This window comes from Euprymna scolopes, chromosome 44, assembly GCF_053919585.1.
Source record: "Euprymna scolopes isolate OS-2025 chromosome 44, ASM5391958v1, whole genome shotgun sequence".
Lineage (NCBI taxonomy): Eukaryota > Metazoa > Mollusca > Cephalopoda > Sepiida > Sepiolidae > Euprymna > Euprymna scolopes.
Genome location: NC_136525.1, coordinates 47,729,306 through 47,757,173, shown reverse-complemented (window position 1 = coordinate 47,757,173; position 27,868 = coordinate 47,729,306). Strand labels below are relative to the sequence as shown.

Genomic DNA, 27,868 nt, shown 5'->3' with positions numbered 1-27,868 from the left:
GACCGTTTGGTACATTTGATAATTATTTTGTTGTCTGTCAAAATGATTTCTATGTACACATGGCCTAGATACGACAAAGTTCAAAACCGACTGCGTAATCTAGCAGGTAATGCCCTTTTTTCTCTTCCCTGCAACCTCTATCCCACAGAAGAGACGTTGTTAGCCTGTCTCTGCTCTATCGTTATTTTCATGGCAAGTTCTCATTTGAGCTCACATCTATAGTCCCCTTTGCCAATCTTTTACAAAATACACTCGTCTAGCTAAAACCACTATCAATAATTTCCTCTACTATCTGTGTCGAAACATAAATGTGGATTCCATGAACAAAGCTTCTTTCCTAGAACTGCCCGCCTGAGGAACTCTGTTTTGCCGGTCTGCTTTCCATCTTCAAGAATATTGAAAGCCAAGTACGTCCAAGGATGGAGTACTGCTGCCACATCTGGGCAGGAGCTACTAAAAACAGCATATCCTGCCTTGACAGACTACAAAATAGACTTCGTGGCTTGGTGGGGGGTGCCATTTTCTCTTCCCTGTAACCTCTTTCCCACAGAAGAGACGTAGCGAGCCTATCTTTGTTCTATCGTTATTTCCATGGCAAGTGCTCGTCTGAGCTCCATTCTCTGGTCCCCCCTCGCCAATCTTTTTCAAATAACACCCAACTAGCTGAAACCACCGTCAATAATTTTCCCCACTCTTTATCTGTGCCTAAATCAAAATATAGATTCCATGAACAAAGCTTCTTTCTTAGAAATGCACGCTTGTGGAACTCTGTTTCGCTTGCCTGTTTCCCTCCCGACTTCAACCTGGATGTCTTCAAGTCCAACACAAACAAATTCCTGATGAACTACCCCCTTAAGTAATGACACTTTATCAATTCTCCAATACTATTACTACACTATCCCATTGATTACTGTACACACAATAACCCTTATCCCCGAGTGGCCCTTGGGCCTTGATAAGTGGTGACCTCCATGTAAAAAAAAAGTTCTTGTTTAACTGTCCCCTAAAATATCCAAATTATATAAAATTTCCACTACTAACAATCACTATGCTACTGTCCCAACAACTACTCGGCCCTCGTTAACCCTTATCCTCGAATAACCCCAAGGCCTTGATAAGTGGTGACTCTTTTGTAAAATTACAAAAAAAAAGCCAGGTCCATAATTTTTTTTATTAGAATGACCTTTTGGTACATTTGATAATTATTTTGTTATTCCTTACAGTTGTCGCCAGATGTATGATTTTGTCAAAATGATTTCTCGGTATCCAACAGACGCAACTTTAAAACTGGATACAGGGAGAGAATTCCAAACGCAAACTTATTATTATGCTTGTTTCTTTTTTTCTTTCTAGCGGAAACCAAATGTTTGAACTTTTGACTGCATCGATGGAAGCGCTCGTTGCGCCGCAGACTTCGATTCCATCCAGAGAGATGAACATGATGCTGAATAGTGCCAATAACTTCCTGACACGATTTGAAAGCACCCTGCCAAATAACGAAGGTACGAACATAACTGATGACGTTGAGTTCAAGCCTATGTTCTTGTCTCTATATTTATGCATACACTAATATTATTAGTAAGGGTATGAACCCCCACATTCTTCCCTTTTTTGTTGTTTACATTGTGTTAAGGATCAAGCCCCACAATAGGGAAGAGTGCCGTCGGTGCCCCACGCCAGGGTTTATAATAGTTTAGGGGGAGCATGGTGTGCCTATGGAGTTTAACAAAGTTTTAAGATTCCCGAATCCGATTTCGATTAATCGTACCAACACAAAAACATAGTTAATAAAAAGATAAGATACAAGTTAGAAAAGCATTTCATCCAAGGCATGAAAATTGTTAAACAAAATGCTTTTACTATAGGCTTTAAAAATAACGGTACAAGATTCGATTTGAAATTTATTTATCTTCAAAGTGCACCTTTATAAATTTTACAAAGTAAGGTATAAAAATTTAATTTAAATTGAATAAAAAAATTACATTGGATTTATTTTATGTAATGTACATTTTGTTGCAATCATTGAAAATTTTATATCTATATCATTAATTGCTAGATGAAAGATGATGTTTTTAAAGTGCAACAGAATGTACATTACATAAAATAAATTCAAGGTAATTTTTTGATTCAATTTAAATTAAATTTTAATACCTCACTTTGTAAAATTTATAAAAGTGAACTTTGAAGATAAATAAATTTCAAATTGAATCTTGTACCTTTATTTTTAAAGCCTTAAAAACATTTTGTTTAACAATTTTCATGTCTTGGATGAAATGCTTTTCTAACTTGTATCTTATCTTTTTAAGATTATATTTTAAAAATCTCCTTCTCTCTATTTCAGTTTGTATTTTTCTTCACACTACCACTCATTTTTGCAAACCCCTCTTTGTATTATTACAGGTCTGAATATTCTCTCTGTTCCAGTTTGTATTTCTCTTCACACCACAACTCATTTTTGCAATCCCTTCTTTGTATTATTACAGGTCTGAATATTCTCTCTGTTCCAGTTTGTATTTCTCTTCACACCACAACTCATTTTTTGCAACTTACTTTTTGTAAAACAGGTCTGAATAATGAGAAAATCTGAATTTTTTAACAAAAACTGTAAAAAAAAAAAACGTTTTTAGATTAAATTTTTTAAACTTCTTTCAGAATAGAAAATTTTTAAAATTTAATAAGGAAATATTTTATATAGGTTTTATTAACAAATATTCAGTACATAACGAGAAAAATAGAGATGAAAATTTCAAAATGACTGTTAGCTGGTTACGGTCAATAGTAGTCCTCGCCAGCGAAAGTCTTTGTTATTGTTATTCAAAACATTTTGTGTCCTGCTCTTTCATGCGATGACTAATTAGAAAACTTTAAACGTCATGAAATGATAAAATCATTTTTAATTTACTTTGTTGAATTCCGATATTTTGCTAAGTAATATTAGCCTCATCAGGGTTTTATGTCCAGTCCGTATTTTTTTTTCTTCATTTTGTTGTTATAAAGGAGGAGGTAATTCCTGGAGAAGAAAAAATCAAATGTACGTGCTGTCCAATTTAACGTGTGCGTCGCCCCAGTTCGGTCATGGATATGAAGTGAAAAATAGTTACACACTTTTAAAAGACATTTATTTTGAAAAGACTTCAATAAAGTTTATAAAAAAAAAAAAAAAGTTTTACTGCACTTACATTGCATCTCATGCTGTGCTGATGTCGGTATCAACATAATCCGTGAACGCATCAGGATCATCGGATCACATCGCCATCAGATTGTTCACTAACAGCCGCAGTTGTTACCTATGAGGTTGGCTTTTCTTCCATGTTCATTTGGAGTCTGTTTTTAAATGAAGTGTAAGGTCCTTGGCATGACCTTAAACTATATCCGATGGTGAGCCTCCAGCTTGCAGGCTTTGGGGAGTGTGGAGCCACCCTTTAATTTCCATTGCGCCCAGGTTCACTCTAACTCGGAATGGTAGTACTTATTAGGGTTCCAACTATGGGTTAAATAGAAAATGACTTGAAAAAAATATCTTCATATTACAAATTTTCCTAATGTCTTTCTGGGTGTGCGTGTGTGTGTGACGCGGTTTATCTCAGCCTACAGGCAACCCACCCAGACAAGTAAGATACCGAAATGAAGCTTATGACCCAGCGGATGTTTTAGTGATATTTATATCCATGTTTGGTGTATGGAAATGCAAAAAAAAAAATAATAAACAGTTGGGCAAACTTGGGTTCTTGTTCTATTAAAAAAATGTCCTTCAAAATCACTGGATTCGGCATTAAATAACCTGAAAAGGGTTAGTATGCCGTAAAACAACCAACCAACCTTAAATAAAGTATAACAGCAAAGGTATCACCCACATCATGTCATGTTCGTTTCAACAATCATGATTATCAACATAATCTGTGAATGCGCTGCGATCAACGTCATCAGATTCTTCATTGACAGCCGCAGTGGCCTGTGAGTCGGGTTTTCTCCCATGTCTTAACGAAGAGTTTTTTTTGTTCATATGTTATTGCTAAGTAGCGGGGTGTTGTGTATAATGTATGACTAGGATAATGAAAAATAAAACAAAAAGAAAAATCGCCACTATATATACATTGGTGAAACCCAACGTAAATTAGAAAAAAGGCCCAATGAACATAAAAGAATGCATTATTCTCTCATTCATTGCCGCATACTCATACTTCAAACAAGCAAAAATAGTGAAATTTATTTCAAATAAACCGCGACGGAGACTTCTTGAATTCCTCGTATTTTTAAGATGATTATATTAAAAAATTACGAAAATCGACGAGGTAGAAAATTATTTATTAAAAAAATAAAAAAATAGAATTTGAAGAAAACGATCGCAAACACAAGAGTTTAAAAGGAGGTAATTTTCCGTTTCGATTCAAAAAAAAAAATGATAGCAATTTTTCACCTGCTACCACGATTAAAGTTGTGTTTTTTTTATATAATTCAGCAAAATTCAGGTAATTTCGACTGCATAATTTGAAAGCTAACATTGTAACTTATTAGAATTGACAAAAAATAAATCAGTTGAAACCATTGCTTTTTTTTTAATTTGAAAACTCCATTTATCGATTACAAAATCTCGTCCCAATAGTGTAGAAGCGCCCATTTTGTTATTAGTTAGGAAAATACTAGTTAATATGCTTCATTGTAGATTTTTAGTGTTTAGGTTAGAAATATCGATGTCAACATGATCCATGAATGGATTTCGATCATCCAGAACATGAACGTCATCAGATTGTTCACTGACAGCTGCAGTGGCCTATGAGGTCGGGTTTTCTTCCATGTCTTGATGAAGAGCTTTTTGTTCATCTAGAACAGAGTTTAAGGTACTTCTGCAGTTTAAAGCCCGTTTTTTTTTTTTGTTTTTTGTTTTTTTGTTTTCGTTTTTTTTTTTGTGAGTTTCGCTCAGCAACGACTGGTAGAATACTGAAACCCCCGGATTATACCGAGCGAACGACGAAAGTCAATAAAAAAAAAACGAAAACAAAAAAAAGAAAACAAAACAAACAACCTACCGTAATAATTTCATAAATTTTACTGTTTGATTTATTTTTTTATGGCAACTGTGTTTTTTTCCGCTTTTTTTTTTTCTTTTTGCGCGGGGTAATAAGTTTTGTTTTTTGAATTAGTAAACAAATATATTTTTTGTTTTGTTTGTGTATGGAAAGTTATTTTCGTGTTACTTTACGACCTGCCCCAGCGTAGTATAAACACCCCCAACTTCTCCATGTTAAGAACGGCTTTCGGAATAAACACTCCGAACTTCCTTATGTTAAGAACGGCGTTCGGAATAAATACCTCAACCTCCCCATGCTAAGAATGGCTTTCGAGGTTAGAGGTGTTTATTTCGAAAGTGGTTCTTAACATGGGGAAGTTGGAGGTTTTTATACTACGTTGGGGCTGCCCTTTCTTTTCTTTTCCTTTAAAACTCTTTCGTTTCCTTTTTTTGTTTTTTATCATCTGCTCGCTTGCATCTCCTTCTGTTCAGTCGGTATAATCCAGCTGTTTCCGTCATTGGCCAAGCGTTGCCGAGCGAGACTCACGGAAAGACGGGCTTTTAACTGCAGAAGTACAAGTTTCCCAAATTTCAGAACATCATGGAGCCCCTGGGTAGGGGCAAAGGTTTTTAACGGAGCACTAACAAGATAATTTCTAAAATAAATATGAAAAACATTAGTTCCAAATTTTAACACAAACTAATGATGTTTACAACGTTTTTTTTTTGTTTGTTTTTGATAATTCAAAAATGGTTGCATTTTTTGTTAATTTATTTTTTTTTATTTACTTTTTCATGAATCAACCTTAAACTCTTTACACCTGTAGTTATGTAGCATAACTCTTTCCAGTAAAAAAAAGATCAATAATTAAATGTGTGCAATTATTTTATTTTTTCCATATAAAGCAGTTGGTCCTTTAAGGGCTTCCGGAAACCCTGATCTAGAACGCCGTGAGGATAAGAGAGGGGGCATAAAGGCGAGCAGAACCTCCATATCAGCTAATTTTTTTTTTTCAACGTTGCGAGCCTGTCTCTGCTTTGTCGTTATTTTCATGGCCAGTGCTCGTCTGAGCCCCAATCCATGCCTCCTTGCCTGATTTTCACGAAAAACACTCGTTTAACTGAAACCACTATCAATAATTCCCCCCACTCTGTATCTGTGCTTAGACCTAAACGTAGATTCCATGAACAAAGCTTCTCCCATAGAACTGCACGCATGTGGAACTCTGTTCCGTTTACCTGCTTTCCAACTTACCACAATTTGGTTGCCTTCAAGTCCAACGTAAACAAGTTCTTGATAAGCCGTTCCCCTTAAGTAATCCAATTTACCAAATTTCCATTATAAACGATTACTACGATATTGTCCCATTGACTACTGGACACTCAAAAACTCGTATCCTCGAGTTGCCTCCGGGCCTAGACAAGTGATCTTTTGTAAAAAAAAAAAAAAAAAAAAAAACAGAAATGGTGTTCGGTAGTGTTGTTAGATGCACGTTGTGCTTCTGACCCGCGATCCATGTAGGTGGGGAATTTAATGAACACAGTCATATACATAACCTGTTTCTCCTATATACAGCGCTTGATACTGTATGGCGGCGCGAACATACTTTTTATCATGTCTCTTTCTGTTAGAGACTTCTTGGCCTTCAAGATCAAAGTCTAGTATCTCTTCTGATGCTGCACTTCAATTTTTTGTTCTCAGTTAGTGGAGGAGAAATCCCTCACGACTGAGACAATTTTCAATTTTTGTTCCTTCCCCCACATAAAAAAAGACGACCTTGGTGTCTAACTCTGCCCTTGAGGCGAGACAAAATAAATGTGAATTCTTGGCCTTCAGGCTAAGATCAAAGTACATGTTAATAAAAATGTTTTAAAGAATTGGGTGCTAAGTAGGACGTCCCCTAATATGAAAGGGTGAATGCGGTATTATGGTGGAAGAAGATACTAGCTAAGAGAAACTTTTTTTTTCCCCTCCTTTTGAGTTGGCCTTGTGCCTAAGCTTTTTGTTTAAGTTTAATTTTTTTTTTTTTTTTGCCTGAATAAAAGATTTAATATCTCAAAGTGTAGTATTTGTTCTGATGTTGAACTTCAATTTTTTTGTTCTCAGTTAGCGGAGGAGAAGTCCTTCACGACTGAAACAATTTTTATTTCTGTTCTTTCTCCCACATTAAAAGCCGACCTTGGTGTCTAACTCTGCTCTCGTGGGGAAGCAAGTAAATATGAACACAGCTTTTGTTGCTTCCGGAAGACGACTTATACGTTCACACTTGAATTACATTTTCCTTTGTTTGTTTGTTTCAGGTGACCCAATTGACATGAAGGACATGTTTATGGGTCAGCCGCAGATGCAGAAGATGTATAAGAACATGATGGACATGCCAGATGTAGCGTCAGACGTTTTTTTCAACATCCTCACCAACACGGACAACGTAAGCCAATCCTAATCTATTTTCTACTAGCCTGGGTGCCCGGATGTTTGGAGGTGTGTGTTGAGCGAAAAAAAAAGTGGTAGTAGGCAGACAGGCTCGAATCCGTACCACGAAGGAGAAAAATAACGTAAAAAAAATGTGACGTCTTTGCTGTTGCGCCCATCGCCAAACTGGAAGTGGCGAAGGTTAAGGCTAGTCAATCGAAAATAGGGGATGACTTTCGAAAATATCGGCGAAAAAAGTGACCCCTCCCTGTAGAAAAGTGCCAAGTGGAAGGTGAAGGAATTAATGTTTTTTCCCAATTCTTCGATATTTGTCGTCCGAAGGGGTGAGCTTCAAAATGATACCAATCTTATGAAAATCTACTGTCTCTGTCGAAGGTTTTAGGAAGACATACATACATACATACATACATACATTTAAACAGACAGGTGAGATTTATATTTTAGAGAAATCTCATCTGTCTGTTAGTGTGTATGTATGTATGTTTGTATGTCTGCCAAAACCTTTCGACAGACGCGACGGATCCTGACGAGTTCGATATCGTTTCGAAGCTCGACGTCTTGGACGACAAATATCGAAAAATTGGTCAAAAACATTAATTACTTCACCTGCAACTGGCCTATTTTCTACAAGGAGGGGGTCGCTTTTTGCATCGCCATTTTCGCAAGTCATCATATCAGTTGGATTGACTACGCTTAATTTCAACGTTCAGAACTTCCGGTTGGGCGATGGAGACATCGACTAAGACGTAACGTTTTTTTTTCTCCTTCGCGTTACAGGTTCGAGCCTTCCTGCCTACTACCACTTTTTTAACATCTCTGTCTACTGTTGTTTTTGATCCCCATGGGGTTTGTTGCTACACCACCTACACACACCCGGTCAACGCCGAGCACTTCCGCTAGTATATATGAAGAGAAAAGTGAGAGACGGAGAGAGAAGCAAGGAAGAGAAGTGAGAAATAGAGACAGATGTTAGAAACAAGAAGATTAGAAAAAAAGCGAGAGAGAGAGAGAGAAGGGGGAGGGTAGAGATAGAGGGAGAAGCTAGAAAAAGAGAGGGATCAAAAACAAAGAGAGAAAGACGTGGGAAACGGAGAGAGGAGAAATGAGAGAGAGAAAACGAGAGTAGTTTGACAAAGATAAGGATGACAGAGAGAGAGAGAGAAGTGAGGGAGACATACAGAGGTGAGAGAGAGAGGGACAGGAAAAAGGTAGAGGAGAGATTTTCAATCACACACACCTATATATATATATATATATATATATATACACACACACTTATTCACTCACTTTATTTTATACATGTCTTTAAATAGTAATTGATATTTGTGCTTGACTATATACGTATGTGCATATGCGCCTATATATGTATGTATGTGTTTATATGGGGATGTGTATAGATATATCTGTACATATATGGTTTTATATTGCTTATATATATATAGATATATATATATATATATATATGTGTGTGTGTGTGTGTGTGTGTACATTCCTGTCCATGTAATGCATAATTATGTTGATGTGCACATCTTTGTGCTGCCTTACATGCTCTTGTATTTTGTTTTATGCTTATATATTTGTATATGTATGTATATGTGTATTTATGTGTATGTGTATTTGTATATGTATGTATATGTATGTATATGTATGTATATATGTATTTATGTGTATGTGTATTTGTATATTCTATATGTATGTATATATGTGTATTTATGTGTATGTGTATTTGTATATTTGTATATGTATGTATATGTATATATGTGTATTTATGTGTATTTGTATATGTATGTATGTGTATATATGTGTATTTATGTGTATTTGTATATTTGTATATGTATGTATATGTATATATGTGTATTTATGTGTATTTGTATATTTGTATATGTATGTATGTGTATTTATGTGTATTTGTATATTTGTATATGTATGTATATATGTGTATTTGTACATTTGTATATGTATGTATATGTATGTGTATTTATGTGTATTTGTATATTTGTATATGTATGTATGTGTATTTATGTGTATTTGTATATTTGTATATGTATGTATATGTATATATGTGTATTTATGTGTATTTGTATATTTGTATATGTATGTATATGTATATATGTGTATTCATGTGTATGTGTATTTGTATAATCTATATGTATGTATATGTATATTTATATTCATGTGTATGTGCTTATGTGTGTACATGTGCGTATATGGGTATGTGTATGCATGTATGTATGCATATGGGTGCACGTATACATGTGTATGGATATATATGTGTGTATGTGTCTGCATGCGTGCATATCTGTTTATGCATCTTATTATTTATATATGCATTATATGTATGGGGGTGCATATATTATATACATATGGTCGTTGAATATGACTGTGTATTGGTATGTATGCGTATGTATGGGTGTTAATTGTGCATGCATATATATGTACCCTTATGTACATGTTTTTCATGTAAAAGCTACTATTGGTCTATGGTTTTAATATAAATATTATTATTTATATTATTATTATTATTAATATTTTATAAATATTGTCCTATTATCAATACACACACAGTGACTTTCGAGCCAAAAGCACATACATTTAAGTACCTGCTCTAATATTTTCCTCGGTCTGTGTATGAGAATTCCTTCGGGACTGAGACAATTTTCCTTCAGGACCGAAACTATTTGTATTCTCATTTAATTATTAACTAATATTAATTTTATTGATTTTATTATTATTATTATTATTATTATTATTATTATTATTATTATTATTCATTTATTTATTTAATTATCTATGTTCGTCCCATCTTTATTGTGGGAGAGACGGAATTTACTCACCATTAAAAAAGCCGGCATTGTCTCTAACTCTGCCCTCGTCAGTAGTTTTATTATTATTATTATTATTATTATTATTATTATTATTATTATTATTATTATTATTATTATTATTATTATTCATAACTAATAATTACATTATTTTTACCGTTTAACAATTCCATTTCTATTCCATTATACATATTGAAATCAACTGCGTCTCATATTTGCCGTTTGAATTAAACGCTTTTACGTTGCAACATTAAAAAACATATTTAAAAAACACAATCTTCTTCCACAAATGGCTAAAATGATTCACGTGAACTTTTTGCGAACATGATTGCTAGGAATGAACGCTGTCCACGCTACAAATCTCCAGTTCTTTCAACGGTTTTCTTTTTCTTTTTCTTTTCGATACTTTTTTGTGACCAAGAGCGGAGGTCCGCTTCAAATATAAAAAAATTAACAACACCAATAAAAATATAAAATACAAAAAGTAACATCGTTTTTCATGCTTAAAAAATCCCTCATAACCTTTAAATCCCTATCCTAGCTTTTTATTTCTCTATTTTGTCGGAATACTATTTCCATTATTTTCATCATATATATATATATATATATATATATATATATATGAATTCATTTTCCGCTCCATCATCTAGCATGTTTTGAATCGATCTGTCGCGTCCACCATTTGAAATGGGAATTTTTTCCGAAATATATTATGGATATTGTCATAGATATAACAAGTAAGACATTTGTATTTAATGCAACTGAATAAATATATGTATATATAGACATATATGTATGTACTTATTGATTTGTAAATCGCCACTTGTTTTCGTCTTCTCTCGCCAACACCGACTATATCTCATTCCTCGCATTGTGATAGCCTTCTAAATCTCTACTATTTACTGTCCTATCTATCCTACACAATGCTTCAAGCAAACTACATATCAATTATATATATATATATATATATATATATATATATATATATATACACACAAGATTATGGAATGTTCGGGGTTTAAGCCTGAAGACAAAAATTCAGGTATATAAGGCTGTGGTACTGTCCACACTTTTGTATCCCTCGGAGACGTGGACCCCGTACCGAAAACAAATTTCGCAACTTGACGTCTTCCATAAGAGATGTCTACGTGCCATTTGCGGTTTTACTTTGAAAGACAAAATATCAAATGCGAAATTATTCACACTTTGTAAAATCAGCAACGTCGAAAGCTTCTTAATCCAGTCGCAGCTTCGATGGGCGGGTCATGTGATGCGAATGGATGATGATAGGATACCGAAGCAACTCCTGTATGGCCAATTTGACAGAGGCCGCCGAAACGTGGGACGACCATGGTTGCGTTATAAAAACAAAATAAAGTCTAATTTGCAGGTTCTAAATATTGAATATAACAACATTGAGCTAACTGCAAAAGACAGAAGGAAGTGAATAGAAATGTGTGACAGAAAAATCAAGGAGTTCTCGGCGTTTTGCATCGAAAAACTAAAGGAAGCGAGAGTCAAGTCAAAAAATAATACTGAGCAGTGTGGAGCTAAATTCTCGCATTTATATGTCTGTCACCACTCCGGTCGCCATTGCAAGTCTCTAGCAGGACTAAAGTGCCACATACGTCTAAGTGAATGTCGACACGCTGAGTTCTAGACCTTCAGGTCAATTGTCGGAGTCTCATACGTCGAAAATCGACGGAGAGTCCATCATATATATATATATATATATATATATATATATATATATATATATATGAGAGAGAGAGAGAGAGATGATGATGATGATGATGTATAAAAAAAATAGAATACGAAATGTATAAAAAATTTTAACTTTTCTTTATTCGTTTTCTATTGGTGACGTGCAGGAATATAAAATATTATGATAAAGTAATTAAAAAAAACTTTTTTTACATGTACATGTTTTTCGATCGATCCTTCAGTCTTCATCAGTGTAGTGATGTGCATGTACGGGGGAGGAGGAAAAGGAAGAGGAAGGAGGAAATGGTATAGCCAATGAGAAGGTTCCACGTCAATCCTAAATACATATACACACGCGCATGCGCACAATACATAACTATATATCTACACAAAATTGAACGTGTCTGTGTGTGTACATTTCCCTACGCAATAACTCTGTCAATTTTCAGTCTACAGGCTCGAAATTTGTTATACAGGGTACTGAGATTTGGAAAAATCTTTGTGATAGGTTTTTGGACAGAAATTTGGCAGTTACCGGGTCAAAGTTCAACAATTTGATCTTTGAGAACTCTACCAAACTACTCCGACAATTTGGGGTCTAAACACTTGACATTTTAGATATAGATTCCTTGGACATGGATCTAACTTAATAACTTGATTTGAGCCCAAAGCAATAAATGTTAAGGGGTGATAATAGGGATCAAAGTTTTAAAAAATGACCGCTTTTTTTTTTTTTTTGGCTCAACATAAACCTCCAAACAACCGGGCAACGCCTGGCTGAAATGCTAGTAACAATAAAAGAAAATTAAAAAAAAATAAACAGTAAATAAATATGAAGAAACGCGCATTTAACTGTCTAATATTTTGAATTCTAACGATAGTATTTATTCTAACAAAGAACAAAAGATTCAAAGGATATAAGACGTTATGAGCAGAGTAGAGATGCTGTTAAAGCATTTGTAAGTCAACGGCTATATGTTCGTTCGAAAAAAGAACGAATACGTTTCTTCCAAATTCAACATATATATATATAATGCTCCTCGTCTTTAGTTGAGCATATTGAGAAGTGATACATGAATTACCATTAGCATATAAGCGATGCTCTTTGTGTAAACAAATCGAGCGGAGGTATTTCGGACGATGTCAAAACATCGTTAATCTCACTATTCGCGCCCAGCAGCCGCCAATAGCGTAATGGTTAGGAGCCTTGACTGTCGTATGTAGATGACATATATATATATATATATATAGAGAGAGAGAGAGAGAGAGATATATATATAGATATATATATATAGTCTAAAGGAAAAGAAAAAAACATTAGCAGAAAGAGACAGCGACTACAGCGAGGTCAACGGCTCCCTGGACAAACCAAATAAAAAAGCAATAAAAATTCAGCATACCAATGTATAATAAACACTCACAAGCCTCCACCCCTTGGAAAAACTTCAAACTAACCACGAAAATCGCCATTTTTACACATTTGAAAATAATTTCTGACGAGGACGCATCACAGACCGTCTGAAACGCGCGTAAACGATTTCAATGACTTAAAAACATTATTACAATGATCCAAACATAATTCTCAATGAAAAACCAAGACACAGAATAATAAAATAATGTTAAAAAATACACATTGTTGGTGACAACTCCCTCATTTAAATATATATATATATATATTTATATATATATATATATATACTTTTTTGTTGATTTTTTTTTTGGTTTATTTCAGGACAAATTTATGGCTGTTTTAAATTCTGCCTCGATCAGCGAAATGGGACAAAAAGTTTGCAATTTGGCGAAAAATCAGGAATTTTCAAGTGTCGGATGTACTTCGTTCGATCTGAATCGCTATATCCGAAGAATGTGCGAAATCGATTACAAGGCAATGGAGGCTGAGATGATGAGCTTCATCAGTGATCCGAATCAACAACAACAGCAAGTAAGTTGAGATTTTTTTATGGAATTTTTAATGATGGGGGAAAATGATGTGTTAGTCACTTCATGGTGAACCTGGTTTCTATAGAATAAAACTTTTTAAGAAATGGAATATCCGTCAATTCTCCAGAACTGCCTATAGACCCAGTGGCAACGGGATTGTGGAAAGAAACCACCGGACAATAAAAGCGGTTACACAGAGAGGGAGCACCTCGCCTGAGCAAGCTGTCTACTGGTACAATATGTCGCCTATATCGGGACAAGTGCAAGAGACTGTTCCACACCTGTCGATATTCACGTACTCCTGGAGGCATCCCAGGATTCTTCCAGCAAGCAGGGAGACAGAGGTAACAGGGGCCATCAAAATCGGGGATGGAGTATGGGTGAAGCCCCCAGGAGCGTGATGTGCCACACAGGGGAGTAGAGAACGCGTAACCAGGAGTAATACGAGCAACAATATTACGGTAGTTGGGGAACCAAGACATATTCTAGATATCAGGCCAGTTGAAAGTGATACAATGGAAAGTGGTGTGCAGCAAGAGGATGGTGGGACACTATGGGGGGCGAGTAGGGCAAGACGACCGTCACAGTGGAAAAGGGAGTATGAAATGTGATCTAGACATCGGGGGAGGGCATGTTGTCTCAAGTTAAGGAAACAGGGGTCTTACCACGTGTGTGTGTCTGTTATATATATTATATATATATATTACATATATTATATATATTATATATATATTATATATATTATATACCTTATATATATTATATATATATTATATATTATATATATATTATATATATTATATATATAATATATATAATATATATATTATATATATATTATATATCATTATATATATATATTAAATATATATATATATATTATATATATATTATATCATATATATTATATATATATTATATATATATTATATCATATATATTATATATATATCATATATATTATATCATATATATTATATATATATTATATATATATTATATCATATATATTATATATATATATTATATCATATATATTATATATATATTATATCATATATATTATATATATATTATTTCATATATATTATATATATTATTTCATATATATTATATATATTATTTCATATATATTATATATATTATATATATATATTATATATTATATACATGTTATATATATTATATATATGTTATATATATTATATATATATTATATATATTATATATATATTATATTATATATATATTATATATATAAATTATATATATAAATTATATATATTATATGTATATAAATTATATATATAAATTATACATATATTATATATATTGTATATATATTATATATATATTGTATATATATTTTATATATATATTATATATAGTATATATATATATATATTATATATATCATATATATTATATATATCATATATATTATATATATTATATATTATATATATTATATATATATTATATATATGTTATATATGTATATATTATATTATATATTATATTATATATTATATATATTATATATATTATATATTATATATATTATATATATTATATATATATTATATATATATATTATATATATTATATATATATATTATATATACTATATATTATATATATTATACATATATTATATATATTATATATTATATATATTATACATTATATATATTATATATATATATTATATATATTATATATGTATTATATACATTATATTGTATATATTTTATTATATACATATTGTATTATATATTTTATTATATATATATTTTATTATATATATATATTATATATTACATATATTGTATTATATATATTATATTATATATTATATATATAATATATATATTATATATTATATATATAATATATATATATTATATTATATATATATTATGTTATATATATATATTATATTATATTATATATATATATTATATTATATATTATATATTATATATATTATATATTATATTATATATGTTATATATAATATTATATATATTATATATAATATTATATATAATAGTATATATATCATATATATTATATTATATATATTATATATATAATATATATATAGTATATATATTATTTATATATTATATATATTATATATATAATATATATATATTATATATATCATTTATATATTATATATATATTATATATTATATATATATAATATATACATTTTATATATATATATATATATATATGTATATATATATATATATATACGCAATAAAATTTAAACTGAAAAATAAATTTTCAATGATGAGGTAAACATATCTAGATAAAAAAAAAAAGCTCTACCTGGTTAAGAGGAACAAACAATAGAATAAGTTAAGAAAATAAAAGAACTTCCATGGGCTTACTTCAAAAGGGACAACAAGTCCATTACAGCCAGAGGAGATTACTTCAAAAGGGATTAAAGTTTCATGTGTGTACTATTAATACAGTTCCCATACGAAAAATATGTCTTAAGACTTATTGAAGGTACCTCGTAGCTTTTGACACAAATAATTCTTTCTTTCTTTACTTGTCCTTTTATTTCGAACATCATCTGAGTTTCTCAGCTTCCTCCTCACACTGTAAACGATGAAGATGGACAACCCCATTACAATAGCAAACAGGTGCCTATTTTAAATGAACATTGTGTTTTTTTTATTTAAGGTTCAGGCAAATTCAATCCAGGAGCCAATAGACATGAAGCCCTTGATGAAGACGATTGCACGGATCTGGCAAAAGATGCCGATGGATGCGGATCCGAGATCTGTGTGGAAACCAATTGACATGTGGATGAATAAAATGCCGGTGCTGATGGAGATGAAGAATGAAATGATCCGACTGGCACCACAAATATTCACCGTAGACAGGTAAGATTATAGAAAAAGGCGTTCATAAGAGTAGTGTTCCTCCCAGGCATAATCACCTCCTTTTTCATTAGTAAATGATTACGTCCACGTAAATGACAAAAGTCTATATTCGAAATTTCAAGATGCTTTTTTGTTTTGTTTTGTTTTTTTTTACATCACTTATCAAGGCCCGGAAGCCACTCGGGGATAAGAGTTATTGCGTGTACAGTAATCGATCGGATAGTAGTTGACCATCTTACCGTTTATTTCCTTAAGTACGTTGCACAATTCTTGACAGCACCTGTTTCGTAGCGCCAAATCATTCATGTAATTATTATCTCAATTCTTGAATTTATTTCGCCCTTTACTCGTCGGAAGCTAATAAAGGCATGCGGGCATGATTACAAAATCCGAATATTGGGCGAGAAGTTGCAACCATTGTTTTTCACTCATTCAACCATATAGCACCATTTAAAATATTGCGTGTATTTTAACAGAATTGTAAGTATTGATTCGGTTCTGAAAACCAAGCAATGGCGAGCTGATAAGCATATATATAACTAGCAGTGGGTGGGGCGCCCAGCTTTGCCTGGGCGTCAAATACGCTTAAATATGATAATTTAATATTTCCAGATTTCGTATATATTATTATAGAGTCGTGATTTCAAAAGTAAAAAAAAAAAGTATTTGGGTGCCATCAGCTAGAATCGAAACCGGAAGCATTCAAAGCTGGTGATGTTACCACTGTACTAACGTGACACACATAAAAACTAAGATGAATGTACACAATGTATAACGATTTTCTTTTCAATTTTGACCCCTTTTTGACCCTTTAAAAACTATTTCAACCTGCTAAAGACCCATAAAAGCACGGTCCATAAAAAAATCCAATCATTTAACGCTTCTTGCGCCGCTCTACGACTTTCAGTTTCGGAGAGTTTGAAAATATTTAGACAGACAGACAAACAGAATATAGCCTTTTTATAAGATAAACAAGACGTGCCATAGTTTCATTGACATGGATTGGCCTTCTACTCTTTACAAAAGGCCACTTTAAGTCTTTGATGATAATGATGGTGTTTGTTTGTTTTAATTTATTATTGGTCCCCCGACAAAATGAGGGCGGGCCTGTAAATTCACTCTTGTCCGTTCGTCCGTCCGCACTTTTCTCAATAATTACGCGTTGAAATTTTTGGAAATTTTACACAAACATTAAACATGATATGAGTAAAAACGTAACAGAACAGATTTTCCGGGAAAACTCAGATTGTCCGCCCCCCCCCTCAAGTGTGCCTTTCGGGTTTAAATGGCTAAAATTTACACTTTTCTGCTTATTTAAAAGAAATAAATTGATGGCTTGGATTTTTATAAAACTTTCTGAAAAGTTGTAACTAATTTCTATATAATTTTGTTTGTCTATACTTCGCAATAACTCTTGGGCGTGCCCCAGAGGCTCTTTTAGGGCCAATAAAAACACTTCATTTTTGGAACTATTTTACCATATTTGTCCAAAATTTTCTGTGTATGTCTATTTAGCAGTTTTGCATGGTGCTGACCCCAAATTTAAATATGTTAAGGCCTTAGAGACTTTTGGGGCTAAATGATGGACTTTGATCATTTTTTTTTTTTTTTTTTTTGCATGGTGCAGAACTTAAATTTACATATGTTAAGGTATAAAAAAAACTACACCGTTTGTTCATTTTCACCAGGATTTGACGTCCACTGGGAACTTGTGGGGCTAAATGGGGGTGGGGGCAAATGCTGAACTTAGTCATTTTTTATGCCTCGTTTACTGTGCACTCACGGGGCACCACGCATGCTTCATTTGTTTACTAAAATTTTGGGAGCGTGTGTGTGTCTATGATTTGATGTCTGTCTTCCCACACGAATGTGTGTACATTTATTTATTTTTATTTCTTTTATTTTTGCCGACAGTGCAAAATACATCACTGACGTGTTCGGTATGTTTTGGAAAATGATGCCATCAATGAGACCGATGATCAGTTCTGCAGACGCCATCTTACACCTTGAGTATTATGGTTTGAAATTCGTGAATCTGCAACTCGAGAAAATAAAAAGTAAGAATAATACGTTTGTTAACATTTAACGCTACTAAAATTTAACTTTTTTTTTTTTTTTTACAAAGGAATCACCACTTATCAAGGCCCGGAGGCCACTCGAGGATAAGAGTTAAAAAGGCGTACAGTGGTCAAAAGGACAATATCATAGCAATCGTTAGAAGTGTAAATTTGGTGAAATTGGATTACTTAAGGGGAACGGCTCATCAAGAACTTGTTTACATTGGACTTGAAGACGGCTATATTGTACCTATTTACAATGCCTCCCCACGGGACAGAGTTAGACACCAGGGTCGTTTTTTAACGTGGAGAAAAGGTACAAAAATAAAAAAATTGTCTCAGTCATGAAGGACTGCTCTTCCACCGAAAGAGAACAAGAAATGGAAGTGCAGCATCTGAAGAACAGATGGTGTTTATTTGCTCCCCCACTGAGCAAATTAGGCACAAGGCCGTTTTTAATGTGAGGTAAAAACCAGCTCCCCTAAAAGGGGTCACTCTGGTTACCAAAAATAATAATTGTCCCAGTATAGAGGGTTTCCCCTCCATTGACTGGTACAAATTATCTTAAGTGCAGTATCTGCCGGAACAGATGGTGTTTATTTGCTCCCCCACTGAGCAAATTAGGCACAAGGCCGTTTTTAATGTGAGGTAAAAACCAGCTCCCCTAAAAGGGGTCACTCTGGTTACCAAAAATAATAATTGTCCCAGTATAGAGGGTTTCCCCTCCATTGACTGGTACAAATTATCTTAAGTGCAGTATCTGCCGGAACAGATACTACACTTTGATCTTGGCCAAAAGACCATATTGTAGTCAGCTGGAAAGCAGGTAAACGGAAGAGAGTCCCACAGGTGTGCAGTTCTTAGAAAGAAGCTTTGTTCATGGAATCTACGTTCCGGTTTAGGCACAGATAAAGAGTGGGGGAAATTATTGATAGTGTTTACAACTAAATGAGTGTTTCTCGCGAATGTTTGGCGAGGGGGAGACCATAGATTGAAGCTCAGACGAGCACTTGCCATGAAAATAATGATAAAGCAGAGAAAGGTTCACAACGTCTTTTCTGTGAGAAAGAGGTTGCATCGAAGAGAAAAGGGCATCCCTCATTAGGCTATCTTTCTCAACCACCCGTTGCCATGATTAATAACACCCTATCTGCGAGCTCACTTTTCAAACTCCTTGGCCTAACATTCACAGGCAACATGAACTGGAACAAATATATTGAGGGCAGGACTGCTGCAAAAAAGGTGGGCTCCCTCTATCTTTCTAGAAAATTATTCACACCAGAGAGTATCCTATATCTTTACAAAGCCACAATTACTCCATTGCGTGAGGTATTGTTGCCGCATCCGGGCTGTTGCATCTTCCACCAGTCTCTCTCAAAAAAAAAAAAAAAAAAAAATTTCTAATCTAATAGGTCCAGCATTATCAACCAAGCTCCAACCCCTGTCCTATCACCACCATGTTGCACTTCTATGCCTATTTTACAAGTATTTTAACCTCCACCCTGAAGTGAAATGGGGCTGTAAACAGTTGGTAACATCCAAACAGAATATCAATGGAGGAGTGGCTTAGGAGTCTATCCTTGGACCTTTCTTATTCCTATATTCATAAATTGACCTCCCTGATCACATTGTGTCCGAGATGGGTATATTTGCCAATGATACAAAGTTCTATAATAGACATGAGGGAAATACAGATGTACACATATCTAAAGTAATGGCAAAATTGTTACAAAATGAACTTCAGTCTATAGTGGAATGAGGCCGTAAATAGATTGTAACATTTGATGCTACTAAGACTAAGCTTGTTTCCTTTAACAATTACAAGAAGCTTTCTCAACCACCGATAGCCTTGACTAATAATATTAATGTGTGTGAGATATGTGTCTGTGTGTGTGTATCTGTGTGTATGTGTGTCTGTGTGTGTATGTGTGTTTGTGTGTTTGTGTTTGTATGTGTATCTGTGTTTGTATGTGTGTCTGTGTGTGTGTCTGTGTCTGTGTGTGTGTCTGTGTCTGTGTGTGTATGTGTGTCTGTGTTTGTAAGTGTGTCTGTGTGTGTATGTGTGCTTATGTGTGCCTGTGTGTGTGTGTGTCTGTGTGTATGTGTGTCTGTGTGTGTATGTGTGTCTGTGTGTGTATATGTATCTGTTTGTATGTGTGTCTGTGTGTATGTGTGTCTGTGTGTATGTGTGTCTGTGTGTATGTGTGTCTGTGTTTGTATGTCTGTGTGTGTATGTGTGTCTGTGTTTGTATGTGTATGTGTGTGTATGTGTGTATGTGTGTGTATGTGTGTCTGTGTGTGTATGTCTGTGTGTGTATGTGTGTCTGTGTTTGTATGTGTGTCTGTGTTTGTATGTGTGTCTGTGTGTATGTCTGTCTGTGTTTGTATGTGTGTCTGTGTTCGTGTACTTAGCTTGTTCGAGCCCGCTTTCTTAGAAATTTAAATAACGTCGTTCCCATAAAAATTGATATTTAAGACTGTGTATGTGTGTATGTCGAGTGTGTTTGTTTCTTTCTTTTTGCGCAAACGTGTGTGTGTGTGTGTGTGTGTGTGTGTGTGTGTGTGTGTGTGTGTGTGAACTGTAAAAACTAAGTGTTCATGACGCGTAAAAATGTTGTCCTTTTATGGTTAAGACATTTTACTCTTTATGTCTCTGCCAGAAGCATATATCTGAGATAAATTGTAAACTGTTCGAACTTGAGTATAAGTGTTATTGTGTTTATGATAAGATTAGATACTGGAGCCTTTGTGGGTGTGTGTATGCCTGTGTTTGTGTGTAGAAGGGTTTCTTCACTTACCTCGTCTGGACTTGCTTTCTTTAAACCCTTGTTAAACGAGAGGAAAATCCAGGTTGTCCTTGATGAACGTATATCCAAACAACATAATATCAATGGAGGAGTGGCTTAGGAGTCTATCCTTGGACTTCTGTTATTCCTATATTCATAAATTGACCTCTCTGATCACATTGTGTCCGAGATGGGTATATTTGCCAATGATACAAAGTTCTATAATAGACACGAGGGAAATACAGATGTACACATATCTAAAGTAATCGCAGAATCCTTACAAAATGAACTTCAGTCTGTAGTGAAATGAGGCCATAAATGGGTGGCAACATTTAATGCTACTAAGACTAAGCTCCTTTCCTTTAATAACTACAAGAAGCCTGCTCAACCACTAATAGCCATGACTAATAACACCCTATCAGAAAGCTCTACCTTCAAACTCTTCAGAGTTCACAGGCAACCTCAACTGGAGCAAATACATAGAGAACAAGGCTGCTGCAAAGAAGGTGGGCTCCCTCTACTGTGCTAGAAGATTACTTACCCCAGAGAGTATCCTGTACGTCTACAAAGCCGCCATTCACACACGCAGGGAGTATTGTTGTCACATCTGGGCTGGTGCATCCACCATTGGTATCTCGTTCTTAGACAGGGTCCAAAAAAGTGTCTCAAATCTAATAACTATCAACCAAGCTCCAACCCCTGTCCCATCACTGCACTTTTGCATCCATATGCCTGTTATACAAGTATTTTAATCGAATGTGCTCTGACGAATGGGTTGTCAACAAAATCCCACCCCTTCATTTTTAGAGGTCCCTAGATGCTGGAAAGCCTTCTACTCTAATTGTTTCTGCCTTCGGATTGCTAGACTTTGGAATTCCCTCCCTATTTCTTGCTTCCTAGACTGTACTGACATATTCAAAGCAATGACAGAAACCATAGAAAATGACCAAGTCTGTAGTGGAATGGGGCCGTAAATGGAATCTAATGCTGCTAAGACTAAGCTTCTTTCTTTTAACAACTACAAAAAAAAAACCTTCTCGATCACTGATTGCCATGACGAATAACAACCTCTCGGATTAAGATTCACTAACAATCAACATGAATCGGAACAAATATATTAAGGAAATTGCCAAGCCTGCTGTAAAGAAGGTGGGCTCCCTCTACCGTGCTAGATAGAAAATTACTTACACCAGAGAGCATCTACCACTAGTCATTCACTCTTAGACAGAGTTCGAAAAAGAGTCTCAAACCTTTCAGGTCCCTCACAGTCGGTCAAGCTCCAACCTCTGTCCCATCGCCGCAATGTCGCATTCCATGTGTTGTTTTACAAGTACTTTAACAGAATGTGCTCTGATGAACTCCACGCACTTGTGCCCCTTCCAACATACATACTCCTGACTAACCCAACAAGCAGCAAAATCTTACCTCTTCACTGTTGGAGTATTACTCTTATAGTTTCTTCCCTCGGATTGTTAGACTTTGGAATTCCTTCCCTGTTTTCTGCTTCCCTTACTGTACTAACCTGCAGAAGTTACACATGAAATATGACCAGACATCTAGCTGCTCAACTCCCCAAATTCCCTGTTAGACATGATCCCAAATAGTAGTTTCTCATGCCCATGTGGCAACATGCTTTTTATTTTTGGTGGATGAGGGGAGGGGGTGAAAATTGCATATATATAATTTTTAAATACTTATAAACACTAGCGTTTCATCCTTTCAAGAATAATCACTGCAGGGTGTTACGATTACCGCCAATCGGGAGATTCGAACCCAGCTACGAAGCCATCTCTGACTCCATTAGCAAGGAACAAACCCCACATGGCTAACTTTAATCGCGAGAAATATCGTTGAAATTTAAACATTTATTTTTTAAATGTCATAACATTTATCCAGAGTGATGTAATGATTATAACATCATGATTTGCGCATGTAAGCTTAAGCAACTGATTTTTATTTCAACTCACAGTGCTCAACAATAAGAACCGAGTTCTTAAAGGTATACCGCAATCAGCCGGTCACTGAGGTGTGACCGACAGATGTGTTATAGTAAATGTAGCAAGAAGAAAATCATACCTGAGATGTTGGATCTGGGTGTGGCTCCTTTCTTTTCTCAAGATGATCTCTTCACCCTGGTGGCATTCTGGTGGGAATCTTCATCTCTTTGTCCTCAGGGCCGCCTTTCGACTTCAGACATTTATGAAGGCATTCATGGCAGACACAAGAAAAATGACACGCGACACAATTGTAATATACATAAGGTATAACTAACTATTTTATTTTACATTAGAGATACAATATATATTACAAAAAAAAAACAATTTACAATTAATTTTTACAATTAAAACTGGATGATAGGCTTTTCGAAGCTAACTAACCTACCCTAACTAGTGTTGAGGGAGGGGGTGCCCCCCCTCATTTACGGAGAAACAGGCTATGCGTCCTCACATTATGGTGGCCATTCAGGAAAGAGACAGAAAGATAGCAAGGGAATTATGGGAAGGGATTTCTTTGTATCTCTACGCTCATGGGCAAATTACCACCCGTCCATGCTGCAGAGTGTGTTAGAAACAGTGGCACAAGGAAATAGTGCCACAAAGGAGCTGACATAACTATTACAGTAATAATTATTAAATACCTAGTGTTTCAACATTTTGGAAATCATCAGTGCCAGGTATCATGATTACTACCGGTCGATATATATAACCAACCCCCCTTTTGCCCCACCTTTTTGTCGGAGGGAAAAGCCTCAGAGAGTTTGACCGCTGTTGCCCTTTAAAGTGTTGCCATAGACGGTAGTATCGTCCACATATACGTATATCTTTCCAAAAAAGTATATTTTCAATTTTTTTTTTTTTTGTTTCTTTAGGAGAGAAGAAATTTGTGCTGTCTGGGTACTTGGAATCGAAAGAATTAAAGAAACTCTATTGGTTATTGGAGAATTCACCCAAGACTCTTGGAATACTTCAAGATACCCTGATTGCTACCATCCAAAATTCAAGCCGGGTAAGTTGGAACACACCTATAACTTACTTATCTATAACCCTCCACACTAAAAAAACCCATATATATACACAGTTATTAAATTCGGTACTCGACTGAGCTCCAATCTCAATATCTATCTCTGGCTTGTGACGTGACGTGATGATGTTACACAAAGATCGGAAAGCGGGATTGACGAGCCCGCGCATTAGAGGAAAACCACTCTGGCATTCAAAAAAAAAAAAAAAGAAATGCCTGGGCGGTCTCGTTGGTATCTATCAGTAAGGATAGCTCACACTCTTTTGTAAAGAGTGAGAAGGTAAAGCCAGGGAGGATGGACCTCCTAGAACTGTAGAGACAGGAGTATCAGCTTACCATCTCCTCCGACTTCCTCTGGACACACACTGGTGTGGACACATAAGTTCTGACACATTGTCTCCTCCCCTCACTCCCTCTCATACACACATACATGTATATTAGTGTTGGGACAATTAATTAAAATCAGAAAAATCGGAACTTTTGGGGGTATCAGACTCGGTATCGGAATCGGAAAAATTTGTGACAATTTTCCAATGCCAAAAACGATTCATTTATCTTTTTATTTGATTTCGTTTAAAGCAAAATCTTCAACCGCTAGTAGTAATAATAAAATAATAAATTTATTGATTATTAACCATTAGTAAAGCTAAAATGTATGGATTACCTCTTACAAGTGTGCTTTTTTTTTTCTTTTTACGTTTGAGAAAATATATAAGTATTTAATATGTGTTTTTACGATAATCGGGGGAAAAAATTACAACTCCATAGTTAAATATTTATGGATTTATAAAGAATCAAACTCGGTAATTGTAATGAAACCTGGAATTTAGTTCAGAATCGGAATCGGTAATTGTATCACAATCAGGAGAAATATTAGTATTATCCAATCAATTATATATATATATACCAGAAAAGATATCAGCACTTCGTGGGCACCCTTGCAGTAGATGTATGTTGTAAGAGCCGCACCAAATATGACCTTAACCTTTGATCTTCATCTGGAAAAATGGTGTGCCCCATTCCTAGGTCAGAGACCATCATCATATTAGGTGTAGGCTGTAGGGGAGTATATATACATAGTCTGTGACCTTGACCTTTGACCTTAATCTCGAAAAATGGTGTGCCCCATTCCTAGGTCAGAGACCATCATCATATTAGGTGTAGGCTGTAGGGGAGTATATATACATAGTCTGTGACCTTGACCTTTGACCTTAATCTCGAAAAATGGTGTGCCCCATTCCTAGGTCAGAGACCATCATCATATTAGGTGTAGGCTGTAGGGGAGTATATATACATAGTCTGTGACCTTGACCTTTGACCTTAATCTCGAAAAATGGTGTGCACCATTCCTAGGTCAGAGACCATCATCATATTAGGTGTAGGCTGTAGGGGAGTATATATACATAGTCTGTGACCTTGACCTTTGACCTTAATCTCGAAAAATGGTGTGCCCCATTCCTAGGTCAGAGACCATCATCATATTAGGTGTAGGCTGTAGGGGAGTATATATACATAGTCTGTGACCTTGACCTTTGACCTTAATCTCGAAAAATGGTGTGCCCCATTCCTAGGTCAGAGACCATCATCATATTAGGTGTAGGCTGTAGGGGAGTATATATACATAGTCTGTGACCTTGACCTTTGACCTTAATCTCGAAAAATGGTGTGCCCCATTCCTAGGTCAGAGACCATCATCATATTAGGTGTAGGCTGTAGGGGAGTATATATACATAGTCTGTGACCTTGACCTTTGACCTTAATCTCGAAAAATGGTGTGCACCATTCCTAGGTGAAGGAACGCTCATCATGCCAGGTTTGGTCATGAGTGCAGTGTTGAGAAAAGTTGTACACACACACACACACACACACACACACACACGAACGCTACTATTTTATATATATACTAGTGTTTCATTCTTTCGGGAATCTTCAGTGCAGGGTGTCACGATTAACACCAGTGGACAGATTCGAACCCGGTAACACAAGTCATCTCTGGCTCGATCAGCAAAGACCGTATCCATTTAGCTACCATCAACCGCAAGAAACGACGTTGAATTCAAACATTTTTATGTTTAAATGTTTTTAACGTCAGTCACAGTGATCTAATCGTTATACGATGATCTTTGCTTAAGAGCTAAATTGACCGTATCCATTTAGCTACCATCAACTAAAGAGCTAAATTGACCGTATCCATTTAGCTACCATCAACCGCAAGAAACGACGTTGAATTCAAACATTTTTATGTTTAAATGTTTTTAACGTCAGTCACAGTGATCTAATCGTTATACGATGATCTTTGCTTAAGAGCTAAATTGACGGACTTTATTACAACTGAAAGTGCTCAACGATAAGAAACGAGTTTCTTAAAGAGGCTGACATTATTATTTACTATAATAATTATTAAATACCTACAGACACTAGTGTTTCATCCTTTCGGGAATCTTCAGTGCAGGGTGTCACGGTTAACATATATATATATATATGTATATAATTTTCTCCAAACCGATGGAGGGAAAACTAAAACTTGCTGCAATGATTTCAAAATACTCTAAACTATGTTTATATTTTTTCTTGAAAACAGATTTAAACAAATTAACACATTTCCACTGAGATTAAAATAAAAAAATAATGGGTTCACTATATTCTGTGATCATTATTTGATAAATACTGAAAGTTTCATTTAAAATTGGTTAATTTCCTGCTTTTTTTGCTGAAATTTTAAGTAATGAGAGGGGGTCAAAATGTTTATGCATTTTGACCCCCTCGGCTATTCATTTTGCACGTACCTACTAATGTAAGGCCATTTGTGTTTTTCATGAAGAACAAATTTAAGTGGTTCTACCAGGTCAGGCTGGCCGAAGATATTGGCTTACTTTGATGAAATTCACCTAACATTGATGCTTTAATTTATTTTTCTGCTTCCTTTTGCAAAACTTAATTATGTTCTCCCAAAACAAAACGAAAACAAAACTAAAAACCAAAACAAAGAACAAAAAACAAAACCAAAAACAAAACAAAAAACAAAAAGAAAAACAAAACCAAAAACAAAACCAAAAACAAAAACAAAACCAAAAACAAAAACAAAACCAAAAACAAAAACAAAACCAAAAACAAAAACAAAACCAAAAACAAAAACAAAACCAAAAACAAAACCAAAAACAAAAACAAAAACAAAACCAAAAACAAAACCAA

The 27,868-nt window shown here is 34.5% G+C and overlaps 1 protein-coding gene across 4 annotated transcripts in view; it reads left to right on the top strand.

Annotated features, from left to right (window-relative positions):
* Positions 1-27,868, top strand: part of LOC145268835 (uncharacterized) — a 1,065,816-nt gene that overhangs the window by 370,140 nt on the left and 667,808 nt on the right. For all 4 annotated transcript variants that reach the window (XM_080124499.1, XM_080124501.1, XM_080124498.1 and 1 more), the window contains 6 exons: positions 1,354-1,502; positions 7,310-7,437; positions 13,701-13,910; positions 16,610-16,812; positions 18,727-18,869; positions 24,525-24,661. In XM_080124499.1, coding sequence (XP_079980625.1) covers positions 1,354-1,502; positions 7,310-7,437; positions 13,701-13,910; positions 16,610-16,812; positions 18,727-18,869; positions 24,525-24,661 — 970 coding nt within the window. The remainder of the gene's footprint in view (positions 1-1,353; positions 1,503-7,309; positions 7,438-13,700; positions 13,911-16,609; positions 16,813-18,726; positions 18,870-24,524; positions 24,662-27,868) is intronic.